Here is a 17,074-nt window from a genome sequence, read left to right on the forward strand (position 1 = left end):
AGGCTTTTTTTATACCCTACTTCTGGTTTGGTGTTTTTGAAATAGATGATGGGTTTTATCCAATGTGTTTTCTGCATTTGTTGAAATAATCTTTTGCCCCTCAGTTTGTGAATGTTGCAAATTATGTTGATTGAATCTCAAATTTCAGACCAACTCTGCCTCCTTGGGACAGACACCACCCTTCTAAAATACAGTGTTGGACTCAATTTGCTAACGTCTTGTTCAGAAATTTTATACCTGAGTTTCTGAGGCCTGATGGTGAGTAGTTTTCTCCTTTGTCTGATTTTGATATCAGGATAGTACTGACCACAGAATGTGTTGAGAATCATGCTTCTTTTTAAATTTTCTTGAAGAATTTGTGTAGAAAGTATATTTCTTTGATAGAATCAGTGAAGGCATCTGGACTTGGCATCTTCTTTATGATCTATTTTATTTTATTTCTGTACTGGGGATTGAACCTGGGCCTCCAGCATGATAGGCCGATGCTTTGCCACGGAGTCACACGCTCAGCTCTTCTTTATGATTTTTTAAAGAAAACAACAAAAAGTCAATTTATCTGACAGACACAGGCCTATTTAGGTGACCTCCTCCTGTGTGAGTTCCGGTAGTTTCTTCTTCTTTCTTTGTTCTATTGGAGCCTCACCGTCACCCAGGAGAGCCGGGTTCACTCGATATGACCACACACACTCGGAAGTCAGTCTGCCTCAGTCCCGCTCCAGCTTGGTCAGTTTCGTCGTGTGAGGAACGTGACCATTTCATGGAGGCTGTCAGATTCTGGGCATGACAGTCACATCGCATGGCTGTCCTTGGCCGACTCTTGGGACGTCACACCTTGCATTTCATGGGTGACTTTGTGCCTTCCTTTTTTCTGACATTTTCTGGTTTGGAGCTCGTGGATTTCATTCTGATCTTCAATGTTTCCTCGGGTAGAAGACGAGGTCCTGCTGTGACCTTTCTTCTTTTCTGATTTAGACCCTCTGCGCTACAAACGTCCCTGTACGTACAGTTTTAATGGCATTCTCTAAATCCGGAGAAGTTGTGTTTTAATTTTCATTTGGTTCAGGTACTTTTGAATCTCCTTTGGCCCGGGGGTCATGGGGAAGTGTGCTAGTTAGCTTCTAAGCAGCTGCGTCCACTGTGGGCAGTGATGCAGCTGCTGACTCGGGTCAGCGCAGAGTGTCCTGGGGCAGGAGGGTGGGAGCGTCAAAACAGCATCGGCAGGTGGGTCTGTCGGTGGCAGCGCGAGAACCGCCAGCCTTTCTCTGGAGCTTGGAGGGGACCCTGGATAGTTTCCAGCTGGTTTTTGTGGGAAGCGTGCCCACTCACATGCCCTTCCCTCATGATGGACCCTGGCGAGAGGAGGCCAGGGACCTGAGTCGGAGCTGACCACTGCGGATGTCATCAGGGTTTATGCGGGCTTGTTAGACCCGCGGAAAAAGCCAACTCACCCACTTATTGTTGGACCTTAGACGGAAGGATCAGTGAAGGACAGGGGAATACAAAAAGAGGAATTCAGAGAGACACAATGTCACTTATGCTTACTTCTGACGGGGAACAAAGATGACCTTGTGGCATAACCCAAATTCTTGGAAAGGGAGTCTTTAGAGTCCTCTTTGCTCTGGGGTCACGGATACATAGTAGCATCTGATTAATTCTTCCTTCTGTCCTTCTTCTCTTCCCTAATTTCTCATCAGTTTCTTTTTTCCATGGTTGAAACCATATGGCAGAGGTCACATTCAAAGTGTCTGAAGATAATCCAAGATCATGAAGAAGGAGTTTGCCACACTTCCTGCTCTCCAAAGAAAACAAATTAAAGTTGTAAATAGGTTCTATGCAAATGCATGGACTCTGGAGCCAGAACACAGTGACCAAATCAACGCTCAAGCCTCGCACGTCCTTAAAAGTCGACTTAAAAATGCTTGTCCCCCTTGTCTGCGTCTGTCAACAGGCAGGGCTAAGCACCCCCCACACACTCTGCCCTCTGTGGGCGGGACGTTCTGGGTTGAATCCACAGCCGCACTGAGCACCCCGCTGTTCCTTTTCTGTTCTTCCCCCTGAATCCATATCCACGAAGGTCCACACGCCCTCAGGCTAGGTGGGCTTCCACGAAGCCCCAGGACATTGGTGGCTCTCAGAGAGGAAGGGATCTTCATTCGGGCTTTTCTGCTGCCACGTTACTTAACGCTGAGCCCAGCACACCTCGTAGCGGGAAGACGCGCGCGGAGCAGGTCCGGGGAATGAATGCAAGACTCCGCAGGCTGCTGAGCGGCTGCGAGTCTGCCCACCAGGCTCTGCGATCGCCAAGGGCCAGGACATGGACTCGGCCGCGCGCTCTTCACTGGCGATCGGCAGCGTGGCTGGGAGCCCAGTGTTCTTGGGTGCCCAGTGCGTCCTCTGCTTATGAGCTCTGGGTTTCTTGGGAAACCCCCTTTCCCTCATCTCAGCTGACCCCAACTGTAGCTCCAGCTGTGGACGTGAGACCCGGGGTGCAGCTCCATGCCACAGAGATGGGTCTGGGGATGGACAGGTGACCGAGTCCGGACCAGCGGGAGCTCTTCAGGGACAGCTGCGATTGCAGGCAGGACTGAGCCCCGTGGGGTGGGAGGAGCCTGCTTGCAGAGCCTGGCTAACACTGAGGTGGCCTAAGACTGTTGTGCCCCTGGGGGAGAATGCCTGGGGACTGCGGGAAGTGTTCTGCCGTCCCGAGAGCCTGCTGTCGGTGCCCAGGCCCCTCTTGGAGACAGAACCACCCCTTGAAGGCCTCTGCGCCTCTGCTCTCTCTTGGGCTGCAGGTCACACGGTCTCGACATGCAGGGCCAGTGAACAGCATGAGCCCGACTTGGAACCAAGAGGCCTGGGTTCAAATCTCAGGGCCACCGAGCACTAGCCAGTGGCTCCCCACTCTGATGGCCATCGTTTTTATCTGGGAAAGGGGCCTAGGTAACATGAAACCTGCTTTTGTGAGAGTCATGGTTTTCTTATCATGTGGTTAAATATGTATTTGTGTGATTATCTGATTACTTTCTACAAAGACCAAGTCCACACTGCCTGGAAAATCAGCAGGTGCTTCATGAATACTTGGTAATAAGTCTACAAATCGAGAAGACCAACAGGTATGTCCTTGGCTCAAAACGGATGGTCGTGATACCAGTCTCCCTGCCTTTTGGAGCACAGTTCAGGCTCCGGGGCCGACGTGGGCCAGGTGGGTAAGGGATCTCAGATGAGCTGCCTGCGCTGGAATCCTCGCACCCTTCCTAAATGCACCAGGTGGGCTGTTCAACCAAGCACTGCTCCCTGGGACTCTGGCTAGGCCAGCAGAGCTTTCAAAAGAAGCCAGAAGTGAGGATTTTTAGGTAAACATTTCTACTTTTGGACTTGGATACAATTAAACGAGCGCGCACGTGCGCGCGCGCACACACACACACACACACACACACACACACACACAGAAAAGGCCACAACACATCTGGGGGTGGATTTAGCCCTGGGGTGACCAGTTCATGACAACTAAACCACATTTGGGCCCCTCTTTCATGTAGGAGCTCAGACCACACAGTCACAGTGACCCCCGAAGGTGATGACGTACGTACCGGCCAGGGACTCAGAACTCTGGTTGGGGACGTTGTGCGGTGCGTCCTGGAGGACGTAGGCGGACGTGGACAGGGGCGAAGGGCAGAGGCTGCCGGCCGGGACGTAGGGAGCGCTGTAGGACGAGCTGTAATACTGGGGGTACTGGCTCTGGGGGAAGCTGGGGTAGGAAGGATAGTCCTGGGGAGAGAGAACAGCCCGGCGTGAGCAGGGGGCCTCCTGGGCTGTGCCCTCGGGCCCAGAACTGTCCCCCTCGAGGGTGAACGCTCTCCAAGGGCGGGATGTCTCCACTGTGGTTTCCCAGGAGCGACTCTAGGACAAGGACCAGTACAACTAGCACATCTGGAAGGGGAAGGAGACCCCAGGAGGGGAGGGGGGTGAGCGCGAAGGGGAGGGAGGGCAGCCTGGTCGGCTTCCTCAGTGGACGCTGAGCTGACCCACGCTGAGCATCCCTGGGGCCTGGGCTGGGGCTGGGGGTTACACCCCACTTCACCCCCTTCGAGCGCTGCTCCAGGGGTGACACCCCGGCACTTGCTGCCTGCCCTGTTCACTAGAAAAACTCCCAGGGACAGGGACGCAGGGATGGGCAGTTGGAGGTGACCCTGAAGGATAAGCTGTGGCCTTGACAGTCATGTTGGCCACTGTTGTGTCCCCAGCACTGGAACAGTGCCTGGCACACACAGTAACTCGGTGAGGTGACTGAACAGCGAAGGCCACGTGTACCCAGGAGCCCAGGTCACGCTGGGGCTCCTGAGAGAAGGGTGCAATGTAACAGCCCCTGGAAGCACGAGGGATCCAGAATGTTCTTTGAGGGCGTCACGGAGACCAAGTCGAGACGTCAGTCACCTTTGGTCAAGTTCATTTCAGCAGGGCCGACTGTCCAACCCTCCCAGAGTCACCGTTTCACACGGTTGGTCCCACCGTCACCATGACCAGGGCTCCTCCCTGCAGGGGCTCACGGGGAGGTGGGCGTCCCGGGCCCCAGCCCAGGTCTACTGAGTCAGAACTTCCAGGGCCTCTGTGCTCTTGATAAGGTCTTATGGTGACAGGGACAAATGCCTGGGTCCCCAATCACACCCACAGGAGTTCTGTGGCCCTGACGAGTGTCTTTGTACGGAGTTCACTGGAAATTCACAAGCACAGGTGGAGCCATGTTGGTGTCCTCCAAGTCTCAGCGACTCGGCTATTTCATCTCACTGAGGAAGAGATGGTGCCCTCCTCAGGGTCCAGAGGCCATCTGCCCTGGCACAGTTTTAGAACTAGTCTGAGAGCACCCTGTCTCTTGTCTAGAGATAACTGGGACCACAGGCGGGGAGCACCCACGGCGCCGGCTCTGAGCCCTTGGGCAGGAGAAGTCCCTGGGAACTCCCTAAGTGAACCGGAGGCTCTCGACGGCAGCTGGCAGCTGGTTTAACCAGGACTTTTGAAGCACCTACTATGTGCAGGGCTTTCAGCCTTGGGGATGCAGAGGTAGCAGGCTATGCCGCCCCTCTGAGAGGCCGCGGTCTGGTGAGAAACACCTGCCCCTCACTCCTATAGATGCAGCAGGTGTGTGTGGGGCGGGGACAGGGCAAGAGTGAACGCTCACCCCCAGGATATCCTGGAAGTCTTCAAACAGATCTTTCCAATCGGCCCCTGTGGGACTCAGAGGAGGGAACTCTGGTGGACACCATGTGAGGTGGGCTGTCTGAGCTCCCTGATTTCGGGGAAACTGAGAAAACAGCCGTGTGGGCCGCACTGACCTGGTGCACCCCGAATCCCGCCGCATTGGTCAGTCCGTTTGTTCCTTGGTAGAGGCCGGCTGTACCTGCAGGAGGAGACGGGGTACAGATTAGGCTTCTCATGATCACAGAGAGAGAGGTGGAGGACAAGGACGAGGTGGCCAGGTGGGTCTTGGAGGTCTGAGGCTGGGGCAGGATCAGAGCGTCCATGACCAAATCTCTCTGAACCTCAAAAGTGAGGAAGACAAATCATGTCCTTCTGCAGGGGCACTGGGGACAGAAACGAGACACTGCACACAACACCGATTCCCTTGAGCCTCGAGGTTTGTCTTCTTATAAGTTATTTATTTTAGAAATCGTGGTCAAATGACCCAATATTCACCATCTCAGCCATTCTAAAGTGTGCAGCTGGGCAGCGTGGTAGACACGTGCCATCCTGGTGTCCGTCTCTAGGACCTTTTCCAACTTGTTCTGCACTGAACAGCTCCTCACCCCTGCCATGCTGCCTCCTGACTGTCTGACTGGGCCAGGAACCTCGTCCGTGGGGGCCCCACAGTGTTCATGACGGGCTCATTCCGCTCTGCACAGTGTCTTCAAAGCTCATCCAATGATGCGGCCTGTGTTAGATTCCTTCTCTTTTCAGGCTGAAGAACATTCCATCGTGCGCATAGACCATAGTTCACTTATCGAATCATCTGTCGATGGACATTTGAGTCATTTCCAACTTTTGCCCTTGGCTAACGCAGCTATGAGCATGGTGTACAGGGTCTCTTGGAGACCCTACCTTCAATTCTTTTGAATATATACCCAGGAATGCAATTGCTGGGTCTAGGGTAGGTCTGCTTTTGATTTTGTCTTCCATGGATTGTCCCACTCCACGTTCCCACCACCAGTGCACGAGGTTCCAGTTCCTCATCTTTAGCAAAATTTATTTATTATCATTTTTAGAGTAGCCATCTCCATGAATGTGAGGCGGTGATAATTTTGTCCTGAATAAGTAAATGAGATGACGTTATCTCTCTGAGCTTTAGTTTCCCCATCTACGGAATGGGAATAGAATGTACCATCACTACTAGAAAGTGCTCTTCAGTGGATAAGTAGAAGGATTCACGAGTGGGTAGTATTTAAGCCGGGATGGTCAGGGAAGGAGAATCTGAGGTGACATGTGAGCTGAGACATGATTGATAAGAGGCCAGGAATGGAAATATCTCAGGAGGAAGAATATTCATAGGCACTGAACACAAAGGCCCTGTGGTAGGTGGGCATTAACTTGGAAGAGCAGAGAAATGGGAAAAGGGCTGATGGGGCAGGAGCCTGCAGCGAGAAGGGAGTGACCCAGCCGTGACCTGTGTGTGTGTCAGGCACCGTGCTGAGCTCTTCATGGGGAAAGAGAGACAGAGAAAGGTCCAGTGCCTGACCAAGGCCACATAGGTGGGGGTGACAGCAGCTGCGAGAGGCTCCCAGGCAGTGTGGCTGGGGTCTGTTCTCAGCATTCTACACATGGCCTCTGTCGCATTTTAAAAAACTTACTAGGCTCTAATTTATACACTATAAAATCCCACCACTGTGTCTGTTCGATGACCTTTGAAGCACCTTGGTAGAACTGTGCAACTGTCTCCATGATCCAGTTTCAAAGCATCTGTTACCCCAAAGTTCCCCTCTGCCTGTTCACAGCTAGTCCCCAGCCCCAGCATCAAGCTGCCGCAGAAGTGTTTCTGATTCTATTAAGAACTTTTTGGAAATTCATGTAAGTGTGATGGTAGAATACACGTCTGCACCATTCACCCAGCGGGGGCTTAGTTCTCATCCATGTTACAGCCGGTGTCTGAGGTTCACTCTTTTTTTATCGCCAAATAGTTTTCCGTGGCGCATGCACACAACGTCCAATGTTTAACTGCAATGGATGCCGCAACGAGAAACATCTGTGTACCAGGCTGGGTGTGTGTGCATGCGTGTGTGTATGTGTATGTGTGTGTGCGCGCGCATGTGTGTGTGAGTGTGTGAGTGGTAGGTGTATGTTGGGCATTGAAGTAAGTGGCACATTGTTTCCCAGGTGTCTGTGTCACTTTGCGGCCCTACTGCCCAGGCTCCAGGGTTCTCGTGTCCAGGGTCTCCAGCCTCTGTATTCCGTCTTTTTGGTTGGAGCCATTTCAGTCGGTGCCTAGTGGATCTCATGGTAAGTGGCATTTCTCTAATGACTAATGATGTTGGATGATTTCCACGTGCTCATCAGCCTCTCAGTGAAATGTCCACTCACAGCTTTCACCTAGCTGGGCCCAGTGGTGCACACCTGTGATCCCAGGTTTTGGGAGGCTGAGGCGGAACTCAGTCCCCAAGACTAGCCTGGGCAACACAGTGAGATTCCACTTAAAAGTCTTTTGCCCATTTTTTAAAAAGTCAGACTTGTCCTCTTATGAGTTATATGAATTCTTTAAATATTCTGGAGTCACGTGGTTCCTTAGATATGATCCATAGAGTTATCTCCTAGCCTGCAGTTTATCCTTTTCAGCTTTTAACAATGTCTTTTGAACAACAGGAGTTTTTAAGTTCTCAGCTTTTTCAAGTGTCTTTTTACAGTGGTAGCTCTTATGTTGAGGTCCATGATCCAACCTCAGGGAATCTTTGATGTGAGCACAGCTGGCCCGGCCTTCCTGAGCCTGCCCACGAGCTGGTGGGCAGAGGACGATGGACACTTAAATGCACTGTGACCACATCATGTAAGAAGTTTCCAGAGCCTTGGGCAGTTTTTTCTGTGGTGGCTGGAACGGACACCAGGGGTCTTCCCAGGGACGGGAGAGGAGCAGGCAGAGGACAGACATAGGGAGCCGTGGTCACCTCCAGGAATGTGCAGGTGACAGATCCTATGGGACAGAAAGGCTCAACCTGCTCTGCATTTGCATCTCCCAAGGAAGCAAGCCCAGCCGACACCTGTCTGGAGAGGTCTCATGCCCAGCAGGGCTGGGAATCAGGAGTCGCTGCTAGACCCGCTCATCCACATGGGAAGGCCCCCAAAGGGGAGGCAAGTGGCCCAGGCTGTGACTCAGAGCCTCGGCAGCAGAGACAGGCGGGAGCCGGCCTCCTGCCTTTCCTCGGCAGCACACAGAAGCACGAGTCCCACGGGGCACCGGGCCACAAGTTCCTTCCTCATTCAGCTGGGACTGCCGAGCGCCATCTGCACAAGCCCTGAGCCAGGCGTTCGCACCACGTGCCACTTCACTGTCACACCCACCCCGGGAGGGCACAGTCACCAGCCCCAGTTCTATGCAGAGAAAGGAGGGCTGCGGAATAGGACTCGCCAAGGTCCTAGAGCCGTTCACCCGTGAGGGTGGGGTCCACCGTTTCTTCTCCGTTTATTCAAGTGAACACCACGCGCGCGGCCCAGGGCAAGGCCATGCAAACGACAGCGGCTCCGCTCCTGGCCCACGGAGGCCGGAAGGAAGGGGCGCAGCCTCTCCCGAGCTTACAGAAGAGAGCCATCAACCCAAGTCCTACAGCCAGAGGCAATGTCCTTCAGGGTGAGGGAGCTGCCAGGCATCCTCCAGTGAGAACGATGGGGAGAAGCTGACCTCCCGGGAAGTTCTTGAAACAGGCAGGAAGTTAGTTTAGACAGATGTGAGGAGTCAAAACATGGTGGTAAGTCCTGCAGGACGGCTCCCCGCTGTGGGCTCGCCTGGCCACTCCCATATAGTTGGCTCCTCGGCTCCAGTTTGCTGCCAAATCATAGGGAGTTTCAGCCGTGCCTTGTAACTGTCCCAGGACCGCCACCGTTGCCTGGCGGTGGCCTCGGCACCTGGTGGTGGCCGCGGTGCTGGGGCATGATGCCTGGGGGGGGGTCTCCTTGGGTGCCGCTGCCCACCCTCCAAGGAGGTACTTGTGGCTCAGTTTACAGAGCCTCAGTGCTGGAGACCCTGGGACTCAGCCCAGGGCGCCAGAGCTGGACACGGCGACCCCCGCCCGGCTGGGTGGCCGGAATCCATGCAGAAGAGGGAAGAAGGAGAGAGAGAGGGCGGGAAGGGGAAGAAAGGGGCCTGGGAGTGGGGCGTGTAGGGCTCCACGGGAAACCGCAGGCCACTCCTTCAAAAGCCCCTGAGAGTCCCCAGGATCACCAGGAAGACAGAAGACACCCATCGCAGCAGCCCAAGGTGGAAATGACCCGCGTGAGCGCTGACGGACGATGGCAGATGAGACGAGGCTCGGGGGCCACCCCGAATCCCAGGATCCAGAACCCCAGCGCCCACGTGGGACACCTTGAGAGTCACACCACGCAGGCGGGCAGCCCCAGGCCACGCGGCCCGGTGGCCTCGCACACTCCCGCAGACGGGTGGAGCTCAGCGGCTGAGGTGAGCGTGAGTCCCCCCCAGGGTGTCTCATTAGGCGTGTGACAATATTTCCAAAATCTGCAAAAATCTAGATCCAAAGCGTTTCTGCCCCCAGCATTCTGGATAAGGGACACCCGTCCTGCGTCTCCAGACAATGGAACGTCATCCAGCGACACCGGCTGCGATGCGGACGGCGCCTGGGCTGCGGGGCCCCGTGGTAGCCGATGTGAAGCCCCGCGGAGTGACCCCCGTTACCTGAACCCTGGAGTGGACCTCCCCAGGGACCACAGGTGGGCGGCCAGGGCTGGGGGGGTGGGCAGGAGCAACGGGTGCAGACTCTCCTTTGGGGTGATAAAAGGGTCCTGGAGCTACCCAGAGGGGGCCACCCCTCACGGGGAAGGAACCCGATGCCTGTCAGTCATCTACTATAAAGTGGTCAATTTTATGTTCTGGGAAATCTATCCATTTAAAAACCTGAACCAACCTCCTCTGCCTGCTGGCTGCACGCGAGACCCAGGGAGACAGCACCTGAGTCCAAGGACCTTGCAGCCCAGCCTGAGGCCAGGGGACAGTGCCCCATCCTTCCGGGCCAGCCCTTCCCACCTCTCCCTGTCTCTCCTGTGACAATAGGGGCAGGTGGGCCTGCGTCTCCGTAGACGGCTCCTCCTTGGGGGACACAGGGCCTGGCACTCTGGGCTGGATGGACCCCTTGTGAGACCTCCAAACAGTTCCCGCCCGGGGAGCTGCTGGAAACTGGCGTGAGATTCCGGATCTTTCAAAATATCAGTTGGAAAAGAGGGTCCCTCCCGTGTCCCAGGGCGTGGGCCCCAGCGCCTGGGAGGAGAGGGGTGGGCAAGGCTGCCGACCAACCGTCCAGCCCTGTGGGAACGGAGGCCAGTGACCCGCGATCAGCACAGTGTCCCGCCACAGGCGATTCTCTGGGAGAGTCGACCACTCCACACCCGGCGGCCACAAGGAGACTGAGGAGACCACTGACCCAGGGATACCTAGTGGCCGCGGAGGCCCAGCAGACAGGAGCCCTGCGTGCCCCCCCCTAGTGCCCAGGAGGAACTGCAGAGGGGAAGGGGGTGAAGGGGCGCCAGGGAGTTGGGGCAGGCGGGCGGGCGGGGTGCAGAGTGAGCAGGAGCTGGGCCCTTCCACCCTGCACCCAGGAGGCCTCTCAGGCCAGCAGGAAACGGGAGGGAGGGAGGACATGGGGCAGAGATTGTGATCAGTGGCTTCAGTGTTGGGGAGCAAGAGGGAGTGGTGGGGACTGGGGCCAACCGGCATGGACTGGCTCAGCCTAAGCAGCAGTAGTTGGTGGCAGACACCACTTGGCTGCCCAGCAGGCGTCACCAATCCCTTTGTCCTTAGCTTCTCCTTACAGAGGGCAACAGAGACAGCTTGCTTTCCTGGCCTAGTGTTTTCCTGTCCTCCCTGTACCTGGCTCCTCCCCTGAATCATGAGAGGATGTGGTGGTTGGAGTTACAGCAGCCATCTTGGGACGTGAGGCCGTGAGCATAAAAGCTTAAAGCCCCACATGCTGAGGCTGAGGCATGGAAAGATGAAAAGAAACCAGTCTTCAGAGATATAATTGAGCTGCGGAGCTAACCCTGGGGACCAGACGGCTTGCTGAATGCACACTAAATGTGATCATGGTTTAAGGCGATGTCAGTCGGGCTTTTTAAGTAAACCGCCCAGGGCATTCCTAAAGATTCAACGCTCTCGGCTCCGGCTCTGCAGAGGGGGCCTGGGAATCCGTGTGGCCAGAGCGCCTGACTTTTCAGAAGACAGAAATCTGGATTTGTCCGAGAGCCGTCTCAGTTTTTTTAAATGCAGGCAACAAACACAAATGAGTCGGACCCCAAACAAAACCAAACGAAACCAACCAAAGCGCATCTGCAGGGTGGGTGTGGCCGAAGGCTTCCAGTTGTGACCCCCCAGGGGACAGAACCGTGAGGGTCCTCTGCCCGCAGGTGGCCAAGACACAGCCGGGAAGAGCTCCTGACCTGAGCAGAAGCAGCCTGGGCCCCACAGACACGGCAGCGTCAGGTCAGAGCCCAGAGCTGGGCCCGGGATTCTGGAGCCCTGGGGAAGGGTCCCGAGACCAGGATGAGGCTGGCCTCCCCGGAGAGTGGAGGCTGGGAGTAACTTAGTGCTGACGGCGTGGACCTGGGCTTGCAGGCTGAGGCTCAGACCAACTGTACCAGGGATTGGTGACGTCCCTGGAACTGTGCGTCCCCCCAGGTCAGGGACCCTGTGTGGACCGCCGCCACAGCCAGCCCACCCCGCTGCCCCACACTGTGGTGCTAATGGGAAGTTCATTCAGTGCGTGGCACTTTTTCCACGTCAGTCCCGCCCAGGTCTCCTCTTTTCGTGGCTGGCTTCCTCTCACTCTCCGTCCTCCACTGGCAAGAATTCTGGTGTCTGATGCTGGATTGGTTTGTTTATCATAGAACGAAATACCTGAGGTCGGCTGACTTTGCAAAGAAAAGAGGTTTCTGTAGCTAGGAAACAGCTTCCTGAGCTGAGAAAGGGAAGAAAGGACAAAAGGCTGGTGGAGGTCACAGACCTGAGCCTGAAAGCCCAGGCTGCCGCTGACCTGGCCCTGGCGAGGCCCCGGGACAGATGGCTTCGGGCAGCAGCGAGGGGTCGCGTCTCCAGGCGGGAGGCCATCGCAGGGTGGGAGCCGCTGCTCGTTTCACGGCAGCCCTCTCGGGAGAGCTCCCCTCGCAGCCCCCGGGAACTATCTTAACTCCTGAGGCAGAGCCCGCGAGGGTCTGAGGACCCTCCGCCCTAGGTCCTGTGTCTTAAGGGTCCACCCTGGGGACAAGGCTGTCAACCCCTGAGTCCTCCTGGGGGACAGACCCCATCTGAACGGTGACAGACGCCGTCTCTGTCTATGGCTCTGGGGAAACCCGCGCTCGCCTTCTGGGTGGGGGTTGATCCCCGTGCAGCCGCGTGTCCACTTCACCTGGCCTCTGGGTTTTCCACCTGCGTCTGGTGGCCGAGGCCCTCTGCGCGGCTGCGTCCCCTCGTCGGCCATCGGGCCCTGTCTTCCTGAGCCTCCCGCTCCCCCCGGAGGATGCCAGGGTGGCCCCCTGCTCTCCGGCCGCAGGCTGCAGGGACCCTCCTCCTCCGGTCCCTCCTCTGTGTGAGCAGGTGTCCTTGGGGTTCAGCCCCAGGAGGGGGACTCTGGGTCCAAGGCCATCGGGCCTGGCTTCCCCGGGGCCTGGCAGGAGCACCTGCAGGGCGGGCGGCCTGCTCCTCCTGCCATCCCTGGAAGGATCAGGTGACCACAGGTGACGCCCCCTCTGTGGTCCTCATTCACACTTGGCTCCTGGTGACTCTGAACACCCCCTCTTGGGCCTGCTGCCCCTCTGACGTCCTCCTCTTTTCAGCGAGGTGGTGACAGTTACGACGGCGATCCCTTCGCTGGCCCGAGCCCAGCTCTCACGGAATCCAGCCCCGGGGAGCCTCTGCTCTTCCCGTGGACGTCGCCGGGCGGTCGGTCCTGGCTCCGCGCATGACACAGGTCTCCTCGAGGCCGGTCAGTTTACCCGCATCGTCTGGGTCACCCTCGTGGGGACCCAGGAAGCAGGTCCTCCCGGGAAGCCATGGAGCAGGGTTCCCAGCCCCACCCCGCAGCCCAGGGGCTCGGCCAGCAGCTGGTGGCTTCCTGGGTCACCTCCTGGATCTGCTCACGCGGCCTGGGTCCCCCCCAGCACCACAAACAGCAGCAAAACAACCGATTCCCCAGAGGAAAGGGACCTCTGTGTGGGTCCACGGGGACACCCAGGGACGCAGCTCCCCCAACTCACTGATGCCGCCATTCAAGTACCGTTAAATACGTTAGAATACAAGTGTGGGTCTAGGGCGGTCAAGGGCAGTGGTGGGGTGACCTAGAAGGAGTGGACACCAAAGGGTCAGCAGATAACACCAAAACGGGAAAGCAGAAGCAGGACGAGGGGCCCTGACCCAGGCCAGGTTCAGGCAGGGAGGGGCGCATCCTCCGGGGCCTGTGGCTCCGGTTCTTTCCTTTACCCAGAAGGCAGTGGGGCGGACAGCGGGAGCTGTGAGGCCCAGTTGGGAGGTGGGCCACCCCCTCCACAGCCCTCATCGTCCCCTGCCACTCGCCCCCTCCATCCATCAACGTTGGCTGAGGGCCTACTACGCGCCCAGCAGGCAGCGCCTGAGAGTGCTGGTGCTGACCTCCTGGGTGTCAGAGCCCGGAGGAGCCGAGAGTCCACACGGGAGGGACGCGTTCGCCCGTGTCTGAGTATCAATGACCACCGTGGAGACGTCACAGGTCACCATGGATCACGAGTTCAAAGCCGGCCTCAGCCACCGCGAGGCCCTCAGCAGCTCGGGGAGACCCTGCCTCTAATCAAACACCACACAGGGCTGGGGCTGGGCCAGGGGTCAAGGGCCCCGAGTTCAGCCCCGGGGACCAAAAAGCATCCCGAGAAGGTTCAAAAAGATCCCCCTGTGGGGCCCAGACCCCAGCACCCGAGTGGAAACAAAGCTTCGAGATTGGCCTCAGCTCTGGGCCAACAGGGACCAGGCCCGCGTGCCGGGAGGGGAGCGTCCTGGCGGTCTGGCTGAGGCCGAGGTGTCTCCACGTTTGCCGTCTTGAAAGCCCCCAGGGCCACGCGGGGCCTGCGCCTCTGACCTGGCTCGCCGCGGGCAGCCCGCATCTGGGTTTGATCAGGCGGGCTGTGGATGTCACAGTGGCCTCGCTCACAGGTAGCGCAGAGCAGATTTAACTGGCCATAAAACAGCCCGCATTCCTGAGAAGCCGATTCAGAGGGCGGCCCTGTCACCGTGTCTCTGCCACGCCAGGTGGGGGGCCCAGGAGCCGTGGGCCGCAGGGGAGAAGCTGTGTATCCGCAGCCAGCCCCAAGCAGGGCCCAGAGGGCAGTGCCAGGTGATCGGGCCCAGGGCAGGCCACCCAGGGACAGAACACGCACATCTGTTGGTTCCTTAGAGGCGCGGAGGCCAGAAACAGGCCCCAGACGCCGTGTTGTCCTGTGGTTCACCAGGGAGCACCGAGCGTCTCAGGGGACGGGCTCCCTCAAGCCCCGACGTCACCAAGGAACCCCTCAGTGACCTGCAGGTGCAGCCAGGCGGAGGGGTCCAACATGCTGCGGGTGATGCCGGTGGGGACCTGGGCGTGATGCTGCCCACCCTGCAGCCTCCTGCTCCGAGTCAGGGACAAGGGACCTCTCTGGCCCTCTCCTGGTCTCCCTGCTCCTCCCAGCTCACGTTACCCAGCTGTGACCGTCCTTTCTTTGGTGGCCCTACACTCCTGCCATCATCTTGCAGAAGCAGGGGCACCGCTATCTCCTTCCACCCAACTAGGCTCCAGGGACCTGTCCTCCGGAGAGTAGGAGGTTCCTAAGAAATGACAATCAGAGAGCAGCTGTTTGTCCTTGGCCGATTTCCACCTCCAGCACAGCCCTGGGCACGTCTGCCCCGTGCCCACTTACTGAAGGAGGAAGTGAAGGAGTGAATCAGCTGACATCGTCACCAAGTACTGAGCAGCTGGCCTGAGCCAGGCGCCGTGAGCCCCTGGCTGCTTGGCCTAGTCCACCCTCCACTCCACAGGACATCAGCAGGGCAAGGGGAGGCAGGAGACCGTCAACCACTTCACTGACACTCCTGAGCACCGACTGTGTGCCTTCACCACTTCCTGAGCACCTACTGTGCACCTTCACCAACGTTTCCTGAGCACCTACTGTGTGCCAGTCTGCCCAAGTCCTGGGGGCCACAGGAGTGGACAGAACCATGAGGAGCCCTGCTCAGTGGAGTGGACACCCTGGCCCCGGGGCTGGAGGGGAATGTGGTGACGTGTCCTGAGGTGAGACGGGCTGGGCCATGGGGGGCAAGGAAGGGCCTGTGGGGTTGTCGGGGTACGGTGGGGTTGTTCACATCTGATCCAGGATTCCCAGGACACGAGAACTTGGCGGCAACTTGCGACCTCTAACTGTGGGGCTGTGGGCAGCAGAGCTGGGGCCTGGAGCCAGGCGGTCACCCTGGGCTGGCTGGTCTGCACCTCCATTTTGTCCAACCTGCTCTCCTTTCTACCCCTGAGACTTCAGTGGGGGTTTGGCTCCATGCAGCTGCAGGCCTCTCTAGGGAGGAGGGGACGCAGGTGTCCCCGACACGGCGCGAGCTCCTGCTCCCAGCTGCAGGCGCCTGGTTGGTTTGGACGGTGCCAGTCACATGCCCACGGGGACGCTGCAGGGGCAGAGCCCGCAGGACAGCAGTCCTCTGCCAGGGCGTGGCCTGGGATGAGCAGCGGCCAATATCTGGCTAGTGGCAGGGTGGCCGTCCAAAGAACCAAGATCCGTCTCTGGTCTACAGTTTCCTGCAGTAAAGACGACCGTCTCCAAATTGATACTTTTTCAAAGGGAGAGGTCAAGGGCTCACCAGAGTGACCTCCCGCGGCAATCCTCCGACGCCTCTGAGGATCGCAAATCTCTCCCACCGCCTGGCGGGGAGGGGGGAGGAGCTCACAAAATGCCCCAGGACTCCTCTCCTCTGCGCCCGCCAAGCTGCTCCGCCAACTGTTTGCCATTAGGAATCCGGTTCCTTCCGCAGCCCTGTAAATTCCAAGGGGTCCCTCTAATGCACCCCAGGAGGATGCGGGAATCACTTAGGCGAGAGCCCCGCTCCCTTAAGATGTCGTCCCCTTCCAGATCAAAGCCCCTTGTCCCCGTCCTGGGAGCCATAATTCACTCCTTGCCCTCAAACCTCACGTCGCTTTGAAGGTTTGATCCTCTGAGCAGCTGGACCAGCGTCTTTCATCTCGGCAGGGGCTGCTCCCCACCTCGGTCGTCCCCTCCACGCAGCACAGGTCAAGTCGTCCCCAAAGCCCTGCGTGGGGGCGCCCCACCCGCGCCTGCCTTGGCAGCGGGGTTTAAAGGTTCCCTGAAATTCCGGGGGCATCCCACTTCCTGAGCGCTTCACGGTACCGGTCAGCAGAGGGACAGGTGAGGCCCGCTGAGGTTTCCTGCTGGTTTTTTTTTTACATTTGGTGCCCTCTCTGTACAAGGCAGCAGGCACAGGGAGGGGACAGGCGCTGCCCACTGAGCTTCGGCACTAGTGACGGCGTCTCCGCGCCGCAGCCCTGGCCGGATGTACCGGCCGAGGGTCCAACCTCACCTGCGCGGCCTCCTTGACCACCACCAGTTTGCACAACCAGCAGCTGACCACAGGGGACATGAGACACACTCAAGTGAAGGGCCAGTCCCCAACCCCTGGCCAGCATTCACCCAAGGCATCGAGGTCAGGGGAGCCTAGGGGGGCCCGGCGACTCACAGCAGAGGGGACCTCGGTGGACCCGGGAACAGGAAGAGGACCCGGGAACAGGAAGTGGACCCGGGAACAGGAAGTGGACCCGGGAACAGGAAGTGGACCCTCTGGGGAACCGGCTGCAACCCG

General features: G+C 57.8%; 1 protein-coding gene across 5 annotated transcripts in view; it reads right to left on the minus strand.

The window, feature by feature from the left end:
- The window catches only part of Eya2 (EYA transcriptional coactivator and phosphatase 2), a 177,047-nt gene that overhangs the window by 67,362 nt on the left and 92,611 nt on the right, over positions 1–17,074 (minus strand). For all 5 annotated transcript variants that reach the window (XM_040274820.2, XM_040274819.2, XM_078052026.1 and 2 more), the window contains 2 exons: positions 5,331–5,395; positions 3,591–3,768 (listed from right to left, as the gene is read on the minus strand). In XM_040274820.2, the coding sequence (XP_040130754.2) occupies positions 3,591–3,768; positions 5,331–5,395 (243 nt within the window). The remainder of the gene's footprint in view (positions 1–3,590; positions 3,769–5,330; positions 5,396–17,074) is intronic.

Source organism: Ictidomys tridecemlineatus, chromosome 5, assembly GCF_052094955.1.
Source record: "Ictidomys tridecemlineatus isolate mIctTri1 chromosome 5, mIctTri1.hap1, whole genome shotgun sequence".
In the NCBI taxonomy this organism is placed as follows: Eukaryota; Metazoa; Chordata; class Mammalia; order Rodentia; family Sciuridae; genus Ictidomys; species Ictidomys tridecemlineatus.